The sequence below is a fragment of the Hypanus sabinus genome, chromosome 15 (assembly GCF_030144855.1).
Source record: "Hypanus sabinus isolate sHypSab1 chromosome 15, sHypSab1.hap1, whole genome shotgun sequence".
NCBI lineage: Eukaryota > Metazoa > Chordata > Chondrichthyes > Myliobatiformes > Dasyatidae > Hypanus > Hypanus sabinus.
In genome coordinates, this window is record NC_082720.1 from 21,370,838 (window position 1) to 21,391,405 (window position 20,568).

Consider the following 20,568-nt stretch of genomic DNA (forward strand, 5'->3'; position numbering starts at 1 on the left):
TGCACTCCCCAGCAATTTTCCTTTTATTTCACTGTGCAGTATAAGAAATGCCATTGAGTTTGGAGGACTTCCCTGGGGTATCCACTCCTGCCTGTGGACCACCACTCCACTGCCATTCGGAGTATATCCAGCCAGGCAGGACACGCACAAGAATTGCAATGCAACACTTTGCCTTTAAGTATAATTCTGTAGTTAGGAAGTCTGCAACAACCCTCCCAACTTGGATGCCAGATGGTTAACTAGGCTGATTTAAAAATAATATACTAAAAACCCATTTGATTTTAATGCAATGTAAACACTTACTGGAAATGCGTTTTTTTTCCCACCAATTCCTTTCTGCTGCCTTTGTACATTGATACAGCCTTGCTATCGACTATTTAGTCCTTTCAGAATAGAATGGAATGGGGCTGGCACGGTAGCATAGTGGTTAGCACAGCACTTTACTGTACAGGCAAAGATAGTTCAATTCCCACCGGTGCCTGTAAGAAGTTTGTACAATCTCACTGTAACTAGTTGGGTTTCCTCTGGGTGCTCCAGTTCCCTCCCACCGTCCAAAGACATACCAGTTAGTAGGTAAATTGGTTTTGTAAATTGTCCTATGATTAGGCCAGGATTAAATCAGGGGTTGGCTGGGCTGGACAGGCCTATTCTGTGCAGTAAAATTTAAAAATGGGCACATGGTTAATGGAACCATCTTTGTTTAGCAGTGCTGCTTCAATTCTTTTCAGTTTTGGTTTTTCACTTTGTCCCTCACCACCTTATTTTCTAAGCCTTTAAGTATGTCGTGTCTTTGCACTGGTAGCATAATACTGCAGGTGTTCCATAGAAGCAAATGTATACCATTCTGTGTTAGCTCAATTGAATTGTACGCAGCTTCATTCACTGGCTTGGTATATCCATAAGTCCCTTTCACAAATGAATGTTACTGATTTCAGGATTAAAGTAGCAGAATATGGATTTCTTTCATTCTTGAATTGAAATTTTTTTCTTGGCTTTGTTAACCTATGTGAGTACCCGTACTTACCCCAGTATTTGGAATGTTGGGTACATTCCAAATTCTTTTATGAAGGATTAGCCCAAATTCTGATTCTACCCACTTTTTATAAAAGAGCATTGAACATAGCTCTGGTAGATAAGACTAAGGTAAATCTGACAGCATTCTTCAAGTATATTAAAGGCAAAAAAAAACTAGGAAAGAATGTCTGACCCATTAAGGGCAACGGGGAAAATTTGTGTGTGAACCAGAAGGTATAGGTGAGATCTTAAATACTTTTCCTTTGTATTCAGAAAGGAAGCAGACTTCATAATTCAGGAACTCGGTGAAGGAGTGGGTGGAAAAACTAGTGCAGGTCTTCAGTAATAAAGAGGAGGTTCTTGATGAGCCAGCAGGCTTAAGAGTGGATAAATTCCAAGGCCCAGATAGGATTTATTCCAGGTTGTAGCAGGAGGGGACTGCTGAAGCACTGGTTCAGAACTTTAAACCTTCACCAATTGTAAGTAGGGTTAATTAGACCTTTTCATAAACTTTCAAGTGGAATATTTAAGGCATGCTGACCAGTATCATTATCATGTCCTCTCTGGCGAATGCCAAAACACTGTTAATTCAGAATTAAAATGAAGACTAGAGGCAATACTGTTTAGGGATGAAGAGAAATCTATTCTTACTTTGTGCAGACACGAAATCTGCAGATGCTGGAAATTCAAGCAACACACCCAAAATGCTGGTGTAACACAGCAGGCCAGGCAGCATCTATAGGAAGAAGTACAGTCGGCGTTTCGGGCCGAGACCCTTCGTCAGGACCAACTGAAAGAAGAGACAGTATGAGATTTGAAAGTTGGAGGGGGAGATCAGAAGTGATAGAGAAGACAGGAGGGAGAGGGATGAAGCTAAGATCTCAAAAGTTGATTGGCAAAAGAGATACAGAGTTGGCCCGAAACGTACTGTACTTCTTCCTATAAATGCTGCCTGGCCTGCTGCATTCCACGGGCATTTGGTGTGTGTTGCTTATTTTGTGCATTCCATTAGAGAGCAACTTAGCATCATGAAAATCTTTCCCACAGGGCTGGTAAAATTAGAATTTCTGTGTCTGACCACTGTCTGACTTTGGTGCACAGGATTCCAGAGGCAATACTGACCCCTGAGGAAATATTGTTTTGATTAAACAAAATTCACTGAACCCTGTTATACTGTATGTGCTTCCCCTAGCATGGTGGAAAGTTGTGAAGTTTTGAATAGGAGTTTAATGGGATGACATATGAAAGTCATTACTTCATATGTCATCCCATTATAAGAATTGTTGGCATCCAAGGATTTTATTTTCCTTTTTTTTAATATTTATATTTATGTGTATATGTAATTAGTATTCAGCACTGCAATGTTTTTTTTGACTTGATTGTGAATTCCAGTCAGGGCTGTAGATCTTGGTCTGTTCCCTCCTTAACCCTCTCTCAGCCAGGCTACTCTGAACTGATGTTCTACCCACAAACACTTCTCCCACATTATTCCTAGAATTCTTGACAATGACTGTTGCTCTTTTGGAGTTCCATCAACACTAATTTTGTAAGGGCTGGATTTGGTTTTGTGCTGCAATTGTACCAGGTCACTTGTAGGTAAACCTTTCCTTGGTATTAAAATATTATATTAGTACTTAAATTTAAGTGCCTGGGATGAACAGAAATCAGATCTTTTTGCTCCTCCCCCCCCCCAAAGTAAATTTATTATTGAAGTACGTAAGTCACCATATATAACCCTGAGACTCATTTTTATATGGACATGCTCAATAAAGCCAATTACCATAAAAGAATTGATGAAAGACTGCACCCAACAGGGTGGATAACAAATGTGGAAAAGGCAATAAATTGTGCAAATACAGAAAGAGGGAAATAAATAATATTGAGGACGTGCAATAGAGTCCTTGAAAGTTAAGACCATAGGTTGTGGGAACAGTTGAATAATAGAGCAAGTGAAGTTGAGTTATTCCCTCTGGTTCAAGGGCCAGGTGGCGGAGAGGTAATAACTGTTACTGAACCTGGTGGTGTGGGTCCTGAGGCTCCTGTACCTTCCTGATGGCAACAGTGAGAAGAGAGCATGTCCTGGGTGGTGGGGGTCCCTGATGATGGATTCTGCTTTTCTGCAACAGTGTTTCATGTAGATGTGATCAATGGTGGGGAGACCTTTACCCATAATCGACCGGGCCGTATCCACTACTTTCTGTAGGATTTTCCGTTCAAGGGCATTGGTGCTTCCATACCAGGCTGTGATGCAGCCAGTTAATATACTCTCCACTGCACAGATGTAGAAATTGGTCAAAGTTTTAGATGTCATGCTGAATGTATGCAAACTCCTAAGGAAGCAGAGGTGCTGCTGTGCTTTCTTTATAGTTGTGCTTGGGTGCTGAGCCCAGTACAGGCCCTCTGAAATAACAGCTGGGAGTCTAACATTGCTGACCCTCTCCACGTCTGTTTTCCTCAATGAAACTGACACGTGGACCTCTGCTTTCCTCCTCCTAAATCCAATGAGACTGCTTGATCTTGCTGACATTGAATGAGAGATGGTTACTGTGGCACCACTCAGCCAGATTTTTTTAATCTCCCTCCTATGTGCTGATTTGTCACCACTTTTGATTTGGCCTACGGCAACGGTGTTGTCAGCCAACTTAAAGATGGCATTGGAGCTGTGCTTAGCCGCACTTTCAGAATCAGGTTTATGGTCACCGGCATGTGGCGTGAAATTCAGAAATGTGAAGTGAGTAGAGCAGGGAGCTAAGCACATGCTTGTGGTGCAACTCTGTTGATGGAGATTGTGCAGGAGACGTTGACAATCCGAACTGACTGGGGTGTGCAAGTGTGGAAACCGCAGATCTAATCGCACAATGAGGAATTGAGGCCCAGCTCTTGAAGCTTATTGATTAGTCTTGAGAAGATGATTGTATTGAATGCTGAGCTCTGGTCAATAAAAAGCATCCTGATTTATGATTTTCACCTGTGAGTCGACTGGTGTGGTATACTGCGTCCGGTACTCCCGGTGTGGCCTTTTATATATTGGCGAGACCCGACGCAGACTGGGAGACCGTTTCGCTGAACACCTACACTCGGTCCGCCAGGAAAAGCAGGATCTCCCAGTGGCCACACGTTTTAATTCCACGTCCCATTCCCATTCTGATATGTCTATCCATGGCCGCCTCTATTGTCAAAATGAATCCAAACTCAGGTTGGAGGAACAACATATAAGGCCTCCCATCCCATGATCCTTTCCCTTCTCCAGCTCTGTATCACTTTCACCAATCACCTTTCCAGCTCTTAGCTTCACCCCACCCCCTCCGGTCTTCTCCTATTATTTTGCATTTCCCCCTCCCCCCCCACTTTCAAATCTCTTACTATCTTTCCTTTCGGTTAGTCCTGACAAAGGGTCTCAGCCCGAAACGGCGACATCACTTCTCCCTATAGATGCTGCTTAGCCTGCTATGTTCTACCAGCATTTTGTGTGTGTTATCCTGATTCATGCATGTTTTCTGTCCAGGTATTCAAGAGTTGAGTGAAGAGCCAAAGCGATGGCAGCTGTTGTGCCAGTAGGTGAATTGGAGTGGATCTAGGTCCCTTCTCGGGCAGGAGTTGATATGTTTCATTGCCAACTTCTAGTGCAGACGGTGTTTAAATACTGCATTGACAGCAGATGTCCCACCACTGAAAAAATTAAAGTGGATGCCTCCTGCTACAAATTCATTTGCCTGTGCTATTTCCCTGTCTGCGATGACAGAGAAAATTCGAAAATCTGAGGTTCAAAGGGACTTGGTGGTCCTTGTGCAGGATTCCCTAAAGGTTAATTTCCAGTTTGAGTCTGTGTGGAGGAAGGGAGGTGCAGTGTTAGCCTTCATTTCAAGAGGACTAGAATATAAACTCAAGGATGTAATGTTCAGGCTTTATAAGGCAGCGTTGAGGCCTCGCGGAGTACTTGGAGCAATTTTGGGTCTCATCTGAGAAAGGATGTGCTGACACTGGAGAGGGTTCAAAGGAGGTTCACAAAATTATTCTGGGAATGACAAGCTTATCACATGAAGAGAATTTGACGACTCTGGGCTTCTACTCACTGGGGTTCAGAAGAAAGAAAAGTGACCCCATTGAAACCCATCGAATGGTGAAAGGCATTGATAGATTAGATGAGGAGAGGATGTTTCCTATGGTGGGGGAGTCTAAGACCAGAGGACACAGCCTCAGAATTGGGAGAGAAGTCCTTTTAAAATGGAGATGAGGAATTTCTTTAGCCGAAGAATGATGAATCTGTGGAATTCATTGCTACAGGTGATTCTGGAGGCCAAGTCATTGGATCTATGTAAGGCAGAGGTTGGCAGATTATTGATTAGTCAGGGCATGAAGGGATACAGGGAGAAGGCAGGAGACTGGTGCTGAGAGGGAAAGTGAACCACCCCTGATGAAATGGTGGAGTCAAAATGGCCTAATTTTGCTCCTGTATCTTATGACCTCATGATGACATTGATGGTCACAACACTTAGTTACTAAATAACATAAATTGAGTTGGAATATCATGATCTATGACCTCCATAATATGCTTTTAAGTTTATAAGGAGAATGTTACACAAAGTATTGAAAACTACATGATGCACTGTAAAGGAATAAAACACAAAGTGCAGGAGACGTTCAGCAGATCAGGCAGCATCTAATACAGAACCAATAAAATAATGCTTCAAGTCAGAGATCCTTAATCAGATCTGTTTGTCCTGCATCTCTGGATTTCATTCAGGTTTTGCAGCTTTATTTGAAGGCAATCACTGTAAATTCCCACACTGTCTTTATCATGCGTATTATTTTAAAAACACTACCCAACACACGGGGTACGATTGTGTTCCTGAGCTGTCCCATGCTTCCTCACAGCACTTGACCCTCTGCCTCTTTCCGACAGTTCTGTAGCTCTGGGGCACACGGTTTGCTGTGCAGACAGCCATTTAACCCTGCTGAACCATTTCCAGGGAATCGTTTACAAATATTATCTTGCATGTACACTGAGGGTGATTTGTGGAGTAGTTTTGACACCTCTTAAAGGAAGTGATTCTTGATATATGGATGTTTAAAGTGAGGAATGTACCATGTTCACCATTCTTTATCTTTTGACTTGGCATACACACTCAAATAGGTATCGAATAGGCTTCCAGATGAAGGATTCTGTCTCCAAGTATGGTGATTGGGTTTTCTTTCCTCAAGCTGTTGCTCACCCACTGTAACTTGGTTTGTTTCCCTTTTCTGCAGTTGATCTGTTTGTAATGTTCACTGTAACACAGCGCCTGGGAGGATATGATGCGGTGAGTTTCCTCCTTGATTGCACTGAACTGTTAACCTACACATACATAATTGGTCAGAACCCATTTTTGAAATATTGTGATTCACAAATTACGGCCAAAAAAAAATTGAGATGCAGGGAAAAGTGCTTTTTTCTTTCAGAATTTATGTAATGACACGGTTGCTTTAAATTTTGTCAAGAGCTCATGTTATGGAGAGTCATGTGAAAAGTTGTCAAGGAATGCATCTCTCTGTGAACTGCAGTGCGCGATAAAGAGAAATCTCAGAATAAACTGCCATATTACCTTCCTCTTCCCACCCCACCCCTCCAGCCCTGACCACGCACTGTCTCTTTTGACTTGAATCTACATTCCTAATGTTGTCTTTGTTCAGTTTGCCATTTTTGCATATTCATCGGAGTTGCCAAAATAAACAATCATCCTTTGCCTTTTTGGTGGTTCCCCCCACCTCTCCCCCCACCTCTCCCCCCCCTCGCAATTTGACACAGACTCCCTCACTCCCTAATAAAGGGGCTTCCTGCAGTGAGAGGCCAAAACAAAACAAAGCAACTCGCTGATTACAATGTTGAAGTCTGCCATGTCACTTATATTTAGAGGTCTCCAACTCAAGTGGCGGCAGACTCTCCCCACCAAAGAGTAAGAGTGATTCCCTGAGTACAGAGGCCTCCAACAGCTGATCCGCTGTTGGTGATGTTCAGTTTCTCTCACGGTGTGAGTCACTGACTGCAGACCACAGGGCTGCAGGATCTTGCCCCAGAGGTGCTCCTCTTTCAGGCCACATCCATGGCATATTGGAAAAACAGACGGTTGGTGAGCCCGAGGACCAGGACCATAGCCATAAAGAAGCCACAGTTGAGTGCAGCTGTAGATCACAGACTCCAACAGAACCCCATCCACCTTGAAAAGGGGGAGAAAAGAGACAAAATGAAGAAATAAAGCTGTTTTTGCGGGTGAACTCAAAGAAGCCAGCCTCTGGACTCTCTTCCCCCAATAAGTCGCCACTAACTATAGGAACAGTTATTATTGTTGTGCTTAGAAGCTCCACGTGCACTGACCTAATTACATATAAAGATAGCGCTGGTTTCCTGACAAACTTAGTCATATGTACTGGAATGCTGATGATCCACAGTTTGATCACTTGGATCTTTTGTGGGGGGGAAAAAATTGTTTAAAATAACAAATAACATTAAACTTAAATTTTACTGTTCTGCTGTCCAGCATTTCCTGGAACATCTATGAAGTGTTTCAATTTGCTGTTGCAGGTAACCGCTCGCAGGCTGTGGAAGCATATTTATGATGAGCTGGGTGGTAACCCAGGGAGCACTAGTGCTGCCACTTGTACCAGGAGACACTACGAGAGGTAGGTACATTGCAGCTCACTGGCAGCCTCAGCTCCTGGAACTCTAGCCAGCGCCAAAGCCTGTAACTACTTCAGCAGCAGTCTGCATGTTTCTGAATGTAAGGGGGTGATGGAAAGAATTTTCAGTCACTCTGTTTCAACTTAGAACACATCAACTAAAATGGGTATGGTGAAGGCTCTCTGTTTCATTAGTGACTGAATCCTTTCCTCTCCCTGTGAGAGCATAACACACAAAATTCACTGTTCTCTTCTGTAGAAGAGTTCAAGATGAAATGACATTCTGCAGTACAAATCCTGTTCATGTCATTTTGCATTGGTTTGGCTTCTGAGTACAGGTCAACAGGAGATGAAGACGATTATTTTTGTAGGGAAAAGCTATTCCTCTGTGTGTGTGTAAATAAAATATTGCTCTGTATACTTTTATTATTAAGCATCTCTTCCTTTTGAACATTGTAGATAGGCAAAGCTATTTAAAGGAAAGTTGAATGCCTTGTTAATCACGTGTTAGCTAGTTTAGTCAAGATGTTCAAACATTTTACCTTTACAATAAAGTCAGATATTGGAGGCAGTTTCCGGTGTAAAAGTGACTTTGGTTATAATTAAATTCAGTCTCAAGTTCTTTCTGGGCATGGAGAAGCTTGTGTGCTTTGGGGAAAGCTGGGCGGCGAGTAAGTAATGTTTGAAGTTGCTCCTTGGCAGTGTGATAAGAGAGAGCTGGTGCTGTTTACCTGCAGGCTTATCCTTCCATACGAACGCTACCTCAAAGGGGAGGAGCACAAACCACTGCCACCAGCCAAGCCGCGCAAGCACACTACGAGCACGTCTGAGGACTCTGAGAAAGATGTTAAAACTAAAAACGGGGAGCTGAACGTGAAAGTGAAGAAAGGTCCAGATGTGACTCAGATGTTTGAGAAGGAGGTGAGATTTGCCTTGTAGTCTGGACTTGTGTAGATTCTGAAAAACTATGTGGACTTTGGTCCAGTTTATGCTAACTTTTTCTTACATGATATTTTCTCACATTGCTTAAGCATAATACCAGGTTAGTGACATATTTGCTGTAGCTGCTTTTTTTAAAAAAGAAGTGTTATTTGCTCTATGTCTCCACATCTGTCAATCCCTGCTTTTGGTTAATCTTAGTTGGAAAACTCAAAGCTGTCAAACCATTGACTGTAATAGTTTTGGAATCCGCTGGAAGATCTCCACAGCTGGGAATGATGGGCACCCGAATTGTAAAGCTTTCTAATGAGGTTCTGTGATAACTATTGCTGTTCAGCAACTATACTGTAGTAAGAATTGGCACTTAAGCAGATGATTTGTATTATTGTACTGGAGAGGGTGGCTGAATAGTCCATGAACACTTCCTCACTATTCCCTTGGTAATATCTTGTTCTGTTCTGCTACCACAAAATGAATTCCTGACGTATGTCAGTGATAATAAACTTGATTCTGATTCACTCTCTCCATTTTTTTCCAGGATAAGCAACCAAGCGGTGAGAAATGCCAGGAGAACAGACAAAGGACTATCACTGCTCAACACTTAAATACTCAGGACAACTCCCAAGACAAACAGATGCAAACACTAAAATGTAAAAGGGAAGACAATGTTGCGTCGAATGTAGAGGAATGTTCTGGAAGCAAGACTTGCCCTCCCACAGGACAGAACGCAAGTGAGAAACCGGAGGCCAAAACATTTCGAATACACGAACACAAAATAAAACACCAGGAAAATCGAGAGTGTCCAAATGTGGGGAAGAAACAGAAGTCACCCCTCCACCCTCAGGACTTGTCCGGTGGCCCCAGTGTTAAACAGAATCTGCACGTGGGCACAGAGGGCAGTAAACCCATCTTTCAGTCTGCAGTGTTCCAACATCTTCCCTCTGGAATATTGAACTTCCAGTTGCCGGAGGGCATTTCGCCTCTTGATGTTCTCAAAAGCCGGCTTGGTTTGGCCACATCCAAGGATCTATCCAAACCTACTTTGCACAGGCACCTCAAGGCAGAACAGTCCCAGGGCATTGCATCAAATGGTCAAAAGATCAAAGTCTGCACCACATCTCTGCGAGAGCCTGGAGTGCAGCGTGTGGCAGGACTTGTGCAAAAAGAATCTAAAGGTGTCCCTCAGCCAGCAAAGAGGCTTAGTTTCGAACAACTGAATGGAATTCGACCGGTGAAGGGAAATTCATCTACGCCACCCTCAATAAATAATTCAAGTACAGTCAAACATTCCAAAGCAGAGCATGAACTGAACTTGAGACCACTGGGTCTACGTGTAGGTAATGGCAGTGGAGCTTTGCTGGGTCACCCGATGAAGTTGGGTTTGGTAGAAGAAGGTTTGAATTTGAGCAAATCCAAGGACTGCAGCTATATATATGATCCTAATGGGCAACTGTATGAGATTTTACCTCAGAATTTGTCTAACAAACAGTTACCACCAAAGTGTGAGCCTTCTATACGGTACAGGGAGCAGTCCTCTCCACTGAACCTCAGCAAGTCAAATAAGGGCTCATCCGGAAAGAGAATTTCTGAATTCATGGACGCATCAGTCTGTGTATCACAGAAGGGTACTTCCGTTTATCCAATTCCCCCGTTTCTGCAAAATCTTTGTGAGAACAGGGAGAGCCATAAGAAAAACGAGCAACCAATCAAGAAGCTGCGACTAGATTCCTGTTACACCGAGGGGATTGGCCAGGGAAGAGACTCTACTCACTCAGATCATAGCTCTGGTGTGGAGTCACTTAGCTCATCGCCCCTGAGCCTAGGTTCTGGAGTTACGTCTGATGATATGCCCACGGACTTAAGTCTGCCAAAATACCCTAAGACCCAGAAGCCAGATCATTCTGCAATCAATAACGAGAGCCCTCAGGACAAAAGAGCTGGTTCTGACTCTGAGGCAAAAGGGAAGCACTTGACAGATCCACCTAAATTGCCTTCATTTCCTGCTGTATCGGAAGCAACCACTCCCCTGGATGGTATTTGGACAGCTCCGGCAAAGAGTGATCTTCATGTGCCTTCTGGAACATCCGTAAATTTAGACCAAGCAAAGAGCTGTCAAGATGAATCTCCAAACAACACTGAAAGGAGACAGTTCTCTTTCAGCAGCATGGTACCAGCTGAGCAAAGCTGTCCTCCAGCCCGCCTGGAAGAGCCGAGGAAAGAGAACGAAGAGCCACCGAGAAAGAAGCCACTAATGTCTAACTTGGCCAAAGTTGGCCACGATAAAAAGCCTCTGAAGTACCAAGAATCAGATCTGTCCAATCATCAGGATTTGTCCTCGAGTGGTGACGAGGATAACAAGAAAGGGGCACTCCCGGGCTCCTACCTGAATGGAACCTCTTGCCCAGACCTTCAGAACGTGGCGGAAAAATTTGGAGCCCATTTTCAGTTGGTTGATTTGAATAAAAACGCTGAGGAGGAAGGCAAGTCTGATTCGGTTGTGGTGCCAGTATTATCCTCGGGCCTACCTGTTTCACGAGTTATGGTTCCAGGCCCTGTGCAGCATCGACAGCTGCTGTCTTCCCACTCACAGCAAATGTACAGCCACCTCCTGCGAACCTCGGTGCTGCCTTACGATGAGGTGGTAATGCGCAGACTGTCTTCCAGCCCGTCAGCGCTCTCTCCCTCTCACCTGTCTACTGTTTACCCCGAGAAGCGAATGTGATCGGCTTTGTCCGACGTCCATCTGTCATATAGCTCTCAAATGCTGTCTTCAATATACAGGACTGCACCTGCACTTGGTATACCTACCTTTTATTTGGTGAAATAATGTAGTGTTAAAATTACTTCCTTTCCTACCTCTCCAAATTTCTTTAAGCAACAAATCTCCTGTCTGAGAGGGAAGGACGTTAAGCAACCTTCAGCCTTGCATCCTGGCCACTCTGAACTAGCAGTGAGAGGCTACATGAAATGATCTGGTGACATTCTGATTTATTTTTCTGTCCTCTCACTTTGTGGGGAAGAGCGAGTCCTACCTTGCGGCTCTGTCGAGGACATCTGACGGTCGTTGTGCTACTGCGTTGAAGCTTGTGGGAGTTTGAGTCTGGGTGGCCTTGTAGGAGCAACTGATCTGGCATTGATTGTCCAGTCTCCTCAAGACTGTCAGACTTTGAACACGAAAATGCTTCCTTTAAAGAAAAAATACAAATAATACTACTGTTAATACATGTTTGGCAGAGAGAAAATTGGGAGTTGTACTCAGGGAGGGATTTGTAGAATAACCTGCTCTCACAGGCTTATTGAATGGAATTATAAACTTCACTGTTCCATGGTCTTGAGTGCCCTAGGGTTGGAAATGTAAAACATTGCAATTTGTCACCACTGTGATGGAGTATTTGCCTATGTGTGAACAATGGACGAATCTTCTGAAAGATACTGTGAAGTAACACATGTTATGGTCCAAGGTGCTCCTCAAGGATTTGAGAGTAGGAAGCCCTCAGACCTGCTCTCAGTAAGAAGGAATCCCTTTGCAAGGGCCAGCCTCTTCCAATCCTTCTGTGTACCCTTGTGGTCCAGATTACAGAAAGTTGATGTGGATTTTTTGTATTGTTGACGTGCCTGCTGTTGCACACACATGACTACTATATAGTGTGGATCTCTGATTAGGTCAACTTAGATTTGCCAAAGAAGACAACTTGACCTTAACCAGAAACTGATCTTATCAGGGATACTTGTTCAATTCTGTATGTCCTTTGCTTCGTGGAATTTCCTTGTTTATTGATTGTACATGGGTAGACACCATGGAGAGAAAGGAAAAAGAGAGAAAGGTTCTCTTGGTTTGTCTAGAGCATTTTTCCAAAGTTTTAAGATGTGCTTGCCCATTGGAAAGGAATACTCCTGTTCCTGGAATATATGTATAGATGGTGTGCAAATGACATTGAACCTTTTCTAGAAAAGTTGTCCAATGTATTGGTGTAGCAGAGTGTGTAAAATGAAATTGAATCATCACATTAAAAAGTGACTTCAGGACATGCAGGACAGAAAATGCACTGGGTCAATTTGAACAAAGCATCAAAGAAACAGTATGGAGTCTTGTCAGATTTGATATTTTTCCAACACACATCATCTGATACCACCTCTTCAAGCTATTGGAAACCGGAATTGGACTCTTGAACCATTAGACACTGCCTTTTACTTTCAGAGTTGGCCTTGTGCAGCAGATTAACTTTTTAATTCAATACAATCCATTTAAATACTAACTTCATCTAACTGCAGTTTCTAAATGTTTAATTTGCAGAGCTGAATTTAAATTACTTTCTGCAAACTCTGGCAATAGAGGTACAGTAATGATTCCCTCAGGTACTTGCAGCTCATTGCACCTATTAAATTATCAAAGCAAAATCATTTGTCATTTCCAATGGCAGAAAGTTCTACTTGTCAGCACTGAGGTATTTACATTGTACTTCAAGACTGTTCTTCAAAGTAGTTTTAGAATAGCAGACACCTGTGTTATTACTAGACTAAATATCGTTTTGTTTTAATACTGTCAGCTTTTAAAATGATCAGTGGCTCGTTTAAAAAATTGTGTGCTGCAAGGATAAATTTTTTAGACCAGCTAAATGGATATACTCTGGGAAATTTTGGAAAGAAGCAACTAAAAGGATAAGATACTTTGTGTAAACTGCTTAGCAATGTGTCTGCCATCCTCTGGGATATTTCTAGATACAAGTACTGTATGTATAGCTGAAAATAGTCAGCTATCCTGTGTGGATCTTGTTTGCCCAGCTACTCTTTAAGGAGTTGTGGATCAAAGATAATAATATAAGATATAGATTTCATTCTCGTGTACAAATGACACTAGGATTTGCTTGCGGTTTATGTTAGTTGTCCCTTCTCTGCTGGTTACTTTTTCAAAGAATTGAAGTGTACATAGTTACATTTTTAAGAGTTCACTAGGCATGTTACTCAGTTACAAATTTGGACTGAGATGCTGAAAAGAAGAAACACTTCGAAATGGTCACTAACATTATCATTATTTATTTAGCAGTAACTCCCCCCCGCCCCCCACCCCAAGTTCTGTTTTAAAAGGTTAGCTATTATTTGTGATGTGGTTACATTTTTTTGCTGTCAGATTTAGAAATCCTCTCCACTGAATAATCATTGAATTTTATTTTATATTGGACTGAAAAGTTTTTAAAGAACCAATCTTGGAACTATCAAAAGTCTTGATTTGTGGTGATTGTAATCCAAACACTCACATTCCTGATGCCCTTTTTCATTCTTTCAATCCCAAACAGAATTGAAAATTGCACAAAAAAGGGTTTAGTAATTTAGAAAAGTGTGCAAAGTAGGTTTAACTCCTTACCTTTATTAACTAGGTGAATTGTTATGATCAAACCACACTATAGGCAACAGTTTTAAAACTCAAATTTTATTGTTGCTAACACTTTTGGTGCAGACAGCCAAGCAGTCTAAGGCCTATATTTATATGATGGAGTTTGTTATATTCCTTTTTTTTAAACCAATTTCTAATTATTCCTGGCTGCGTTCAGTAGGGAAAGGCTTTGTTCTAATATTCTCAGGTGTAGCTATTTGGCAGGAATTAGCACAGTGGCAGAATTGGAGTTGTGAAACCACATTTCAACATGCTCTGTCACACAGTAAGTTGTGAATAAAATGAGTACACAAATGCAAATCTCCCCTCACTGAGGTGCAGATAATTTAGATGTATGACCACAGATTTCTTCATGGTACATGTTGAGTCAATAGATTTCCAAAATTGCTTTTGAACCCTTGTGTGTAATGAATGGTTCCAAAGCTAACCTCTTAAATCTTGAACCTTGTTCTTTTCCCAAATTAAATAGATCTCTGTGCTCTGAGGGCAAACTGAAATTTCATATTTTCCAGCCTTGCTGCCATCAGGCAGGTCTCTGTTCTTACTCAGTACAAAATGCACAGTAAGCTGGCCAGTATTATCTACCAGTGGATTCTATTCCAACCCTTGTTTTAAGTTGTGTTGCAGCTCTGCTCAACTAATTATCCAAATTATGTAAAATATTATAACAATGACCTATCAGTTATGCTGGATAATTATACAGTATTTCGCTGGCCATTGAATAAGTTATTCTGTCAAGTGCAAGGGAGGGAGAGCAAATGTGTTGAATTAGACATACAGGTACGTTGTGCTCTTTTGCACTAATATATTCCATTGGATGCAAGTTGTCCTCAATTCTGTCGGTGTGATAATTGTGTCTTTCTAATTTTGTACTTGTGGTACAGTACATTGAAAAGAAAAACGGAGTTAACTTTAGGTGCAGGTTTGCTTTAAACTGCCAGGTGCTATAGGCACAAGAATTGCTAATGTACTTGTCCACTTGTGCTGTTAAATGGTAAATTCCTGATTTAAAATAGTGCATACAGTTTAACAAGACATACAAGCCCAACCAGAATCTCAATTGTTTGAATTGACGGATCAGAAACTGAGTCATTAGGAGTTTTCTGCTGTGAATGACAGCTTGAAACTTGTTGCGTTTTGCCTCACTTGACTTGAGAAATACGGATAAATGTTCTTTTATGTTAGAGTGATCAACACAATGAAATTGAATATCACATAGCTCAATCTCACTTCATCAAAACCAACCATGATTGTTTGCCAAAACCAGCTGCTATGAACTATCGCAATAACATGCGCCATTCCCTTCACTCGTCCTTACTCCCTCCCCAATTTCAGTTGATTGGGAAATTAGCCTCTTGGCAATAGTTTTCAATGAAGTGCTTTAATCTGGCCTGGTGAAAGTTCGTGTATGACTAACAAATAACCTTGATTAAAAATCTGTTTGCATTGTTCTGCTGCTAAATGCTTGTCCATAGTATCTTACAGAGGCTGGTCTGGACATTCACATATGTTCAAACATTGTGATCTCAAACCACTTTACAGCTGACTTTATTTCTCACTTTATTCAGTATAATTTCTGGTGGCTCACCCAGTTTTTCATGTCATACAATGGAAGAGCCCTGTTAGATTTGAATGAAGTTAGAGAAGATGCACAGGAATCCAGTCATTAATTTTTCTGTTCCTGCCCTTCACTATTTCTCAAGTGTTGTAGGTAAGTTTCCAGTTTTGGCTGGAACTTCGATAGGGTGACCATTGAGCAACTGAAGTGTTTATCACTCCCTGAGTGCCATGGGCTCTGAGGTCACCACTTTTATCCAGTGCATCTGTCTCAGGTACAAATACAGGTTGTTTTTGTTACAACACTGTTAATTCGTGGGATTATTTGAAGCCCATTAAGTAGTAAGGACCTGTAGCTTCTGGAATCCTTCTTTAGTCATTCTGATTTTCCAAATAGTGAAGCCATAGATAATAGAACGAGCAAATAATTAGAATGAAAAATATGTGGCCTGCATCACATGTAGCCATGGCTCTGCATTTCTAAAAACTAGTTAACAATATTTATACAGTGGCATGCAAAAGTTTGGGCACCCCGGTCAAAATTTCTGTTACTGTGAATAGTTAAGTGAGTAGAAGAGAACTGATCTCCAAACATCATAAAATTAAAGATGAAAAATTCTTTACAACATTTTAAGCAAGATTAGTGTATTATTTTTGTTTTGTACAATTTTAGAGTGGGGGGGGGATAAAAAGGAAAGGAGCACCATGCAAAAGTTTGGGCACCCCAAGAGATTTGAGCTCTCAGATAACTTTTACCAAGGTCTCAGACCTTAATTAGCTTGTTAGGGCTATGGCTTGTTCACAGTCACCGTTAGGAAAGGCCAGATGATGCAATATAAACATCATCAAAAACCTTTGTATAGACCTCAAAAGAACAATACGTGCAAGACGACCCAAGAATCTCACAGAACACAGAACTAGAAGCCTTTTTGCAAGGAAAAATGGGCGAAAATCCCCCAAACGAGAATTGAAAGTCTCTTAGCTGGCTACAGAACGTGTTTACAAGCTGTGATACTTGCCAAAGGGGGGGTGTTACTAATTGCTGACTATGCAGGGTGCCCAAATTTTTGCTTCGGGCCCTTTTCCCTTTTGTTGTTTTAAAACTGTAAAAGATGGAAATAAAAAAGTAATCTTAAAATATTAAAGAAATGTGTCATCTTTAACTTTATGCCTTTTGGAAATCAGGTCATATTTTACTTGCTTAGCTAGTCACAGTAACAGAAATTTTGACCAGGGGTACCCAGACTTTTGCCTGCCTCTGTAAGACATGTGAATTAACCTTTTGTTCATACTGGATTGGGGAATACTGTGGATTGATAAATGCTATTTTCACTAAATGCTGTCAAATGCACTGCTTCTGAAATCTTGACACTTGTCTTTCCTTGACTTTCAAATAAAGAAATGTACTGTATATAATGGGAGCATGTATGGAGGACAGCATCCTTTGGAATATTTCCTTAGGAACTGTGCGAATCTTCAAAGTATTTTTGTATAATATTCTGATAGTTTGTAAGATGTGTTGCTTATATTTTCACACTACGTTATACAGATAACTTTGATAAAAAAAATATTTACGGTTCGATTACTAACTGATTTCTTTTTGTATGATTTCTTCTTTTCCAGTATAATGTAATCGTATTAAAAATTATAAAGATATTTTCATGCCTTTTCAAATGATTCTTCGTCCTTCTATAGCAGCTCATTGGAAACTTTCTCCAAAAGAATTGACAGCAATCTTTTGTTAGTGAGTGATCAATGTTATCAGTTGTTTGGAGGCTGGATTATGCAAGGATGGATGTGCCCTACTAGTATAAAGAGGAAAATAGTTAGTGCCGGATTTAAAAAAAATTCATTCACAGAACATAATATGCAGCCTGGCCACATTTTGAAGTGTTTTGGGCTTTTGTTGAAATTGTGCACATTGGAAAATTAGAAACACAAGAATATCTGCAGATGCAGAAAATTCCAGTGCAACTTTACCAAAATGCAGGAGGAACTCAGCAGGCTAGACAGTATCTATGGAAAAGAGTAAACATTTAACGTTTTGGGCCAAGACCCTTCATCAGGACTCTGCCGAAACATCGACTGTACTCTTTTCCATAGATGCCACCTGGCCTGCTGAGTCCCTCAAATATTTAGTGTGCGTTGCGCTCACTTGAAAATTGGATCAAGTCGCACCTCATCCTATTGCAAATTATAAAACAGGGTCAGTATCCCTCCACATAAGCTTTAAATTGTGATATGACTTCAACTTAATGGCAGGGTGCTACTCATAACGACTCCATGGATTTGATCAGTCCCAGAAATGGTGAGTGAGTTATCGGTGTGTTATCCCAAGCTGTGGACTGATGGTGTCACCTCTCTCTATACTGAACTCGTGTCCTGCACTGGAAAACAACACAAAATCAAGACCAGCACTGTATCAATGGAGGGGGAATACTGACTGTGATTTAGCTGAAGTGCTAAAACAGGAACTTTCCTACTGCCTCAGGTGGATGTTACTGATCAGATGGCATTGTTTCAAAGAAGAGTGGGGGAACTCCCTTTTGATTTTCTGCCCAATATTTATCCATAAAATATTAATCACTTAGATTCGGTATATCTAGATGTTATCACATCAGAGCTTGCTGTCTAGATTAACTGTTGCTTTGCTAAATGTTAAACAAGACCACGCTTCAAAACAATTAACTGTAAAGTGTCAGTTAGTGAAATGACACTTCTAAGCATACAAATTCTTCCTTTCCATAGCTTTTCATTTTGTTATATCATTCACACCTTGAGGACATTGTGATGCTCTCTGTGCAGCAACTATTGGTTGCAATCTCATGTTGACTTTGAGGGCTCCTTATTTTACAGAGCTTTGAGTCAAGCCCATCTTTTGAGTGAAAAGACTCCTGGATATATAACACCCCTCTAGAGGATTCTGCCCATTTATAATCCTTACTCTTTTTCTTCAGTCCTGATAAAGGGTCTCAATCCAAAACACTGACTTCACTCTTCTTCATAGATGCTGCCTGGCCTGCTGAGTTCCTCCAGCATTTTGTGTGTGTGTGTGACTTGGATTTCCTGCATATGCAGATTTTCTCTGGTTTATAATTGGCCTTGCTTTACAGTAACGGAGTAGATCAAATCCTGCTTCATTGTATGGGATTGTGAGACTGGGTTGAAAATGGTGGTGAGCATGTTAGATGGGGAGAGAGGTGTGTTACCTGTCACTTTGCTCTTTATTTCAGTAAAAATTCCATAATTATGATACTTCAGTATGTGTAATGGCTTACCCAGTCTCTACCCACATCAGGCTCTTTTTTTAATTAGTGGTTTTCAAGAATGCAATCAAATACATTTTCTAATACATGGTAAATGGTAGGGCATTGAAGAATACAGGAGAACAGAGTGATCTAGGGATAATGGTACATAGTTCCCTGAAGGTGGAATCTCATGTGGATAGGGTGGTGAAGAAAGCTTTTGGTATGCTGGCCTCTATAAATCAGAGCATTGAGTATAGGAGTTGGGATGTAATGTTAAAATTGTACAAGGCATTGGTAAGGCCGAATTTGGAGTATTGTGTACAGTTCTGGTCCCTGAATTACAGGAAAGATATCAACAAAATAGAGAGCGTATAGAGAAGATTTACTAGAATGTTACCTGGATTTTAGCACCTAAGTTACAAGGAAAGGTTGAACAAGTTAGGTCTTTATTCTTTGGAGCGTAGAAGGTTGAGGGGGGACTTGATAAAGGTATTTAAAATAATGAGGGGGAGAGATTGAGTTGACGTGGATAGGCTTTTTCCATTGAGAGTAGGGGAGATTCAAACGAGGACATGATTTAAGAGTTGGGGGGCAAAAGTTTAAGGGTAACATGAGGGGGAATTTCTTTACTCAGAGTGGTAGCTGTGTGGAATGAGCTTCCAATAGAAGTGGTAGAGGCAGGTTTGGTATTGTCATTTAAAGTAAAATTGGATAGGTATATGGACAGGAAAGGAATGGAGGGTTATGGGCTGAGTGCAGGCCAGTGGGACTAGGTGAGTGTAAGCATCAACATGGACTAACAGGGCCGAGATGGTCTGTTTCCGTGCTGTAATTGTTATATGGTTAAAATGAGAGTGAGAAAATCTTAGGATTTAAATAAACAAACCATTTTGACATTTTGGTATGCAGTTAAAATTTTACTTTCTTGTATTGAAGAGTTAAACATCTCAAAAAAACTAAGGGAAATTTGTGGGGCATGTCAAGTTATTTAGGTGCTCTGTTGCCTTTTGTTGAAGAGCTTCTGCTAAAGTTAATAATTGAAAGAAAAATATCCTTTTATTATAGAATAGTGCTAATGTCTGCTGTGAGTCACATGACAGCTGTTTTACGATAAAGGGTGTTAATGCCATTTTACACACTGCTACTTAAAATCAGAATCGGGTTTAATATACTGGCATATATCATGAAATTTATTGTCTTTGCAGCAGCAGTACAATACATAATAGAAAAAATGAGTATTACAGTAGGTACATTTATATTAAATAAGTGCAAAAATAAAAATAACAAAAATACTGAGGCAGTGTTCCTGAATTCAATGTCTATTCACAAATTGGATGGCAGAGGGGAAGAAGCTGTTCCAGAGAGTGAGTGTGTGTGTCTGCAGGCTCCTGTAACTCCTTGCTGATGGTAGCAATGAGAAATGGTCATGTCTTGGATCCCTTAATGATCAATGCAGGTTTTGCAGGCATCACTCAAGTTAAAGGTTAACTTGCCGGTTGAGTTGATGGTGAGGAAGGCAAATGCAATGTTAGCATTCATTTCAAGAGGTCTTAAATATAAGAGGAGGGATGTGATGCTGAGGCTTTATAACACGCTGGTGAGGCCTCACCTTAAGTATTGTGAACAGTTTTGGACCCCTCATGTAAGGAAAGATGTGCTGGCATTGGAGAGGGTCCAGAGGATGTTCACAAGGATGATTCCAGTAATGAAAGGATTATCATACGAGGAACATTCGATGGCTCTAGAGCCTGTACTCGCTGGTAT

General features: G+C 41.2%; 1 protein-coding gene across 5 annotated transcripts in view; it reads left to right on the plus strand.

Moving 5' to 3' along the window:
* LOC132405356 (AT-rich interactive domain-containing protein 5B-like) overlaps window positions 1-17,212 on the plus strand; it is a 112,570-nt gene extending 95,358 nt beyond the window's left edge. For all 5 annotated transcript variants that reach the window (XM_059990100.1, XM_059990099.1, XM_059990098.1 and 2 more), the window contains 4 exons: window positions 6,262-6,314; window positions 7,574-7,671; window positions 8,406-8,589; window positions 9,146-17,212. In XM_059990100.1, the coding sequence (XP_059846083.1) occupies window positions 6,262-6,314; window positions 7,574-7,671; window positions 8,406-8,589; window positions 9,146-11,329 (2,519 nt within the window). In that variant the 3' untranslated portion in view covers window positions 11,330-17,212. The remainder of the gene's footprint in view (window positions 1-6,261; window positions 6,315-7,573; window positions 7,672-8,405; window positions 8,590-9,145) is intronic.
* The last annotated feature ends 3,356 nt before the right edge of the window (window positions 17,213-20,568 follow it).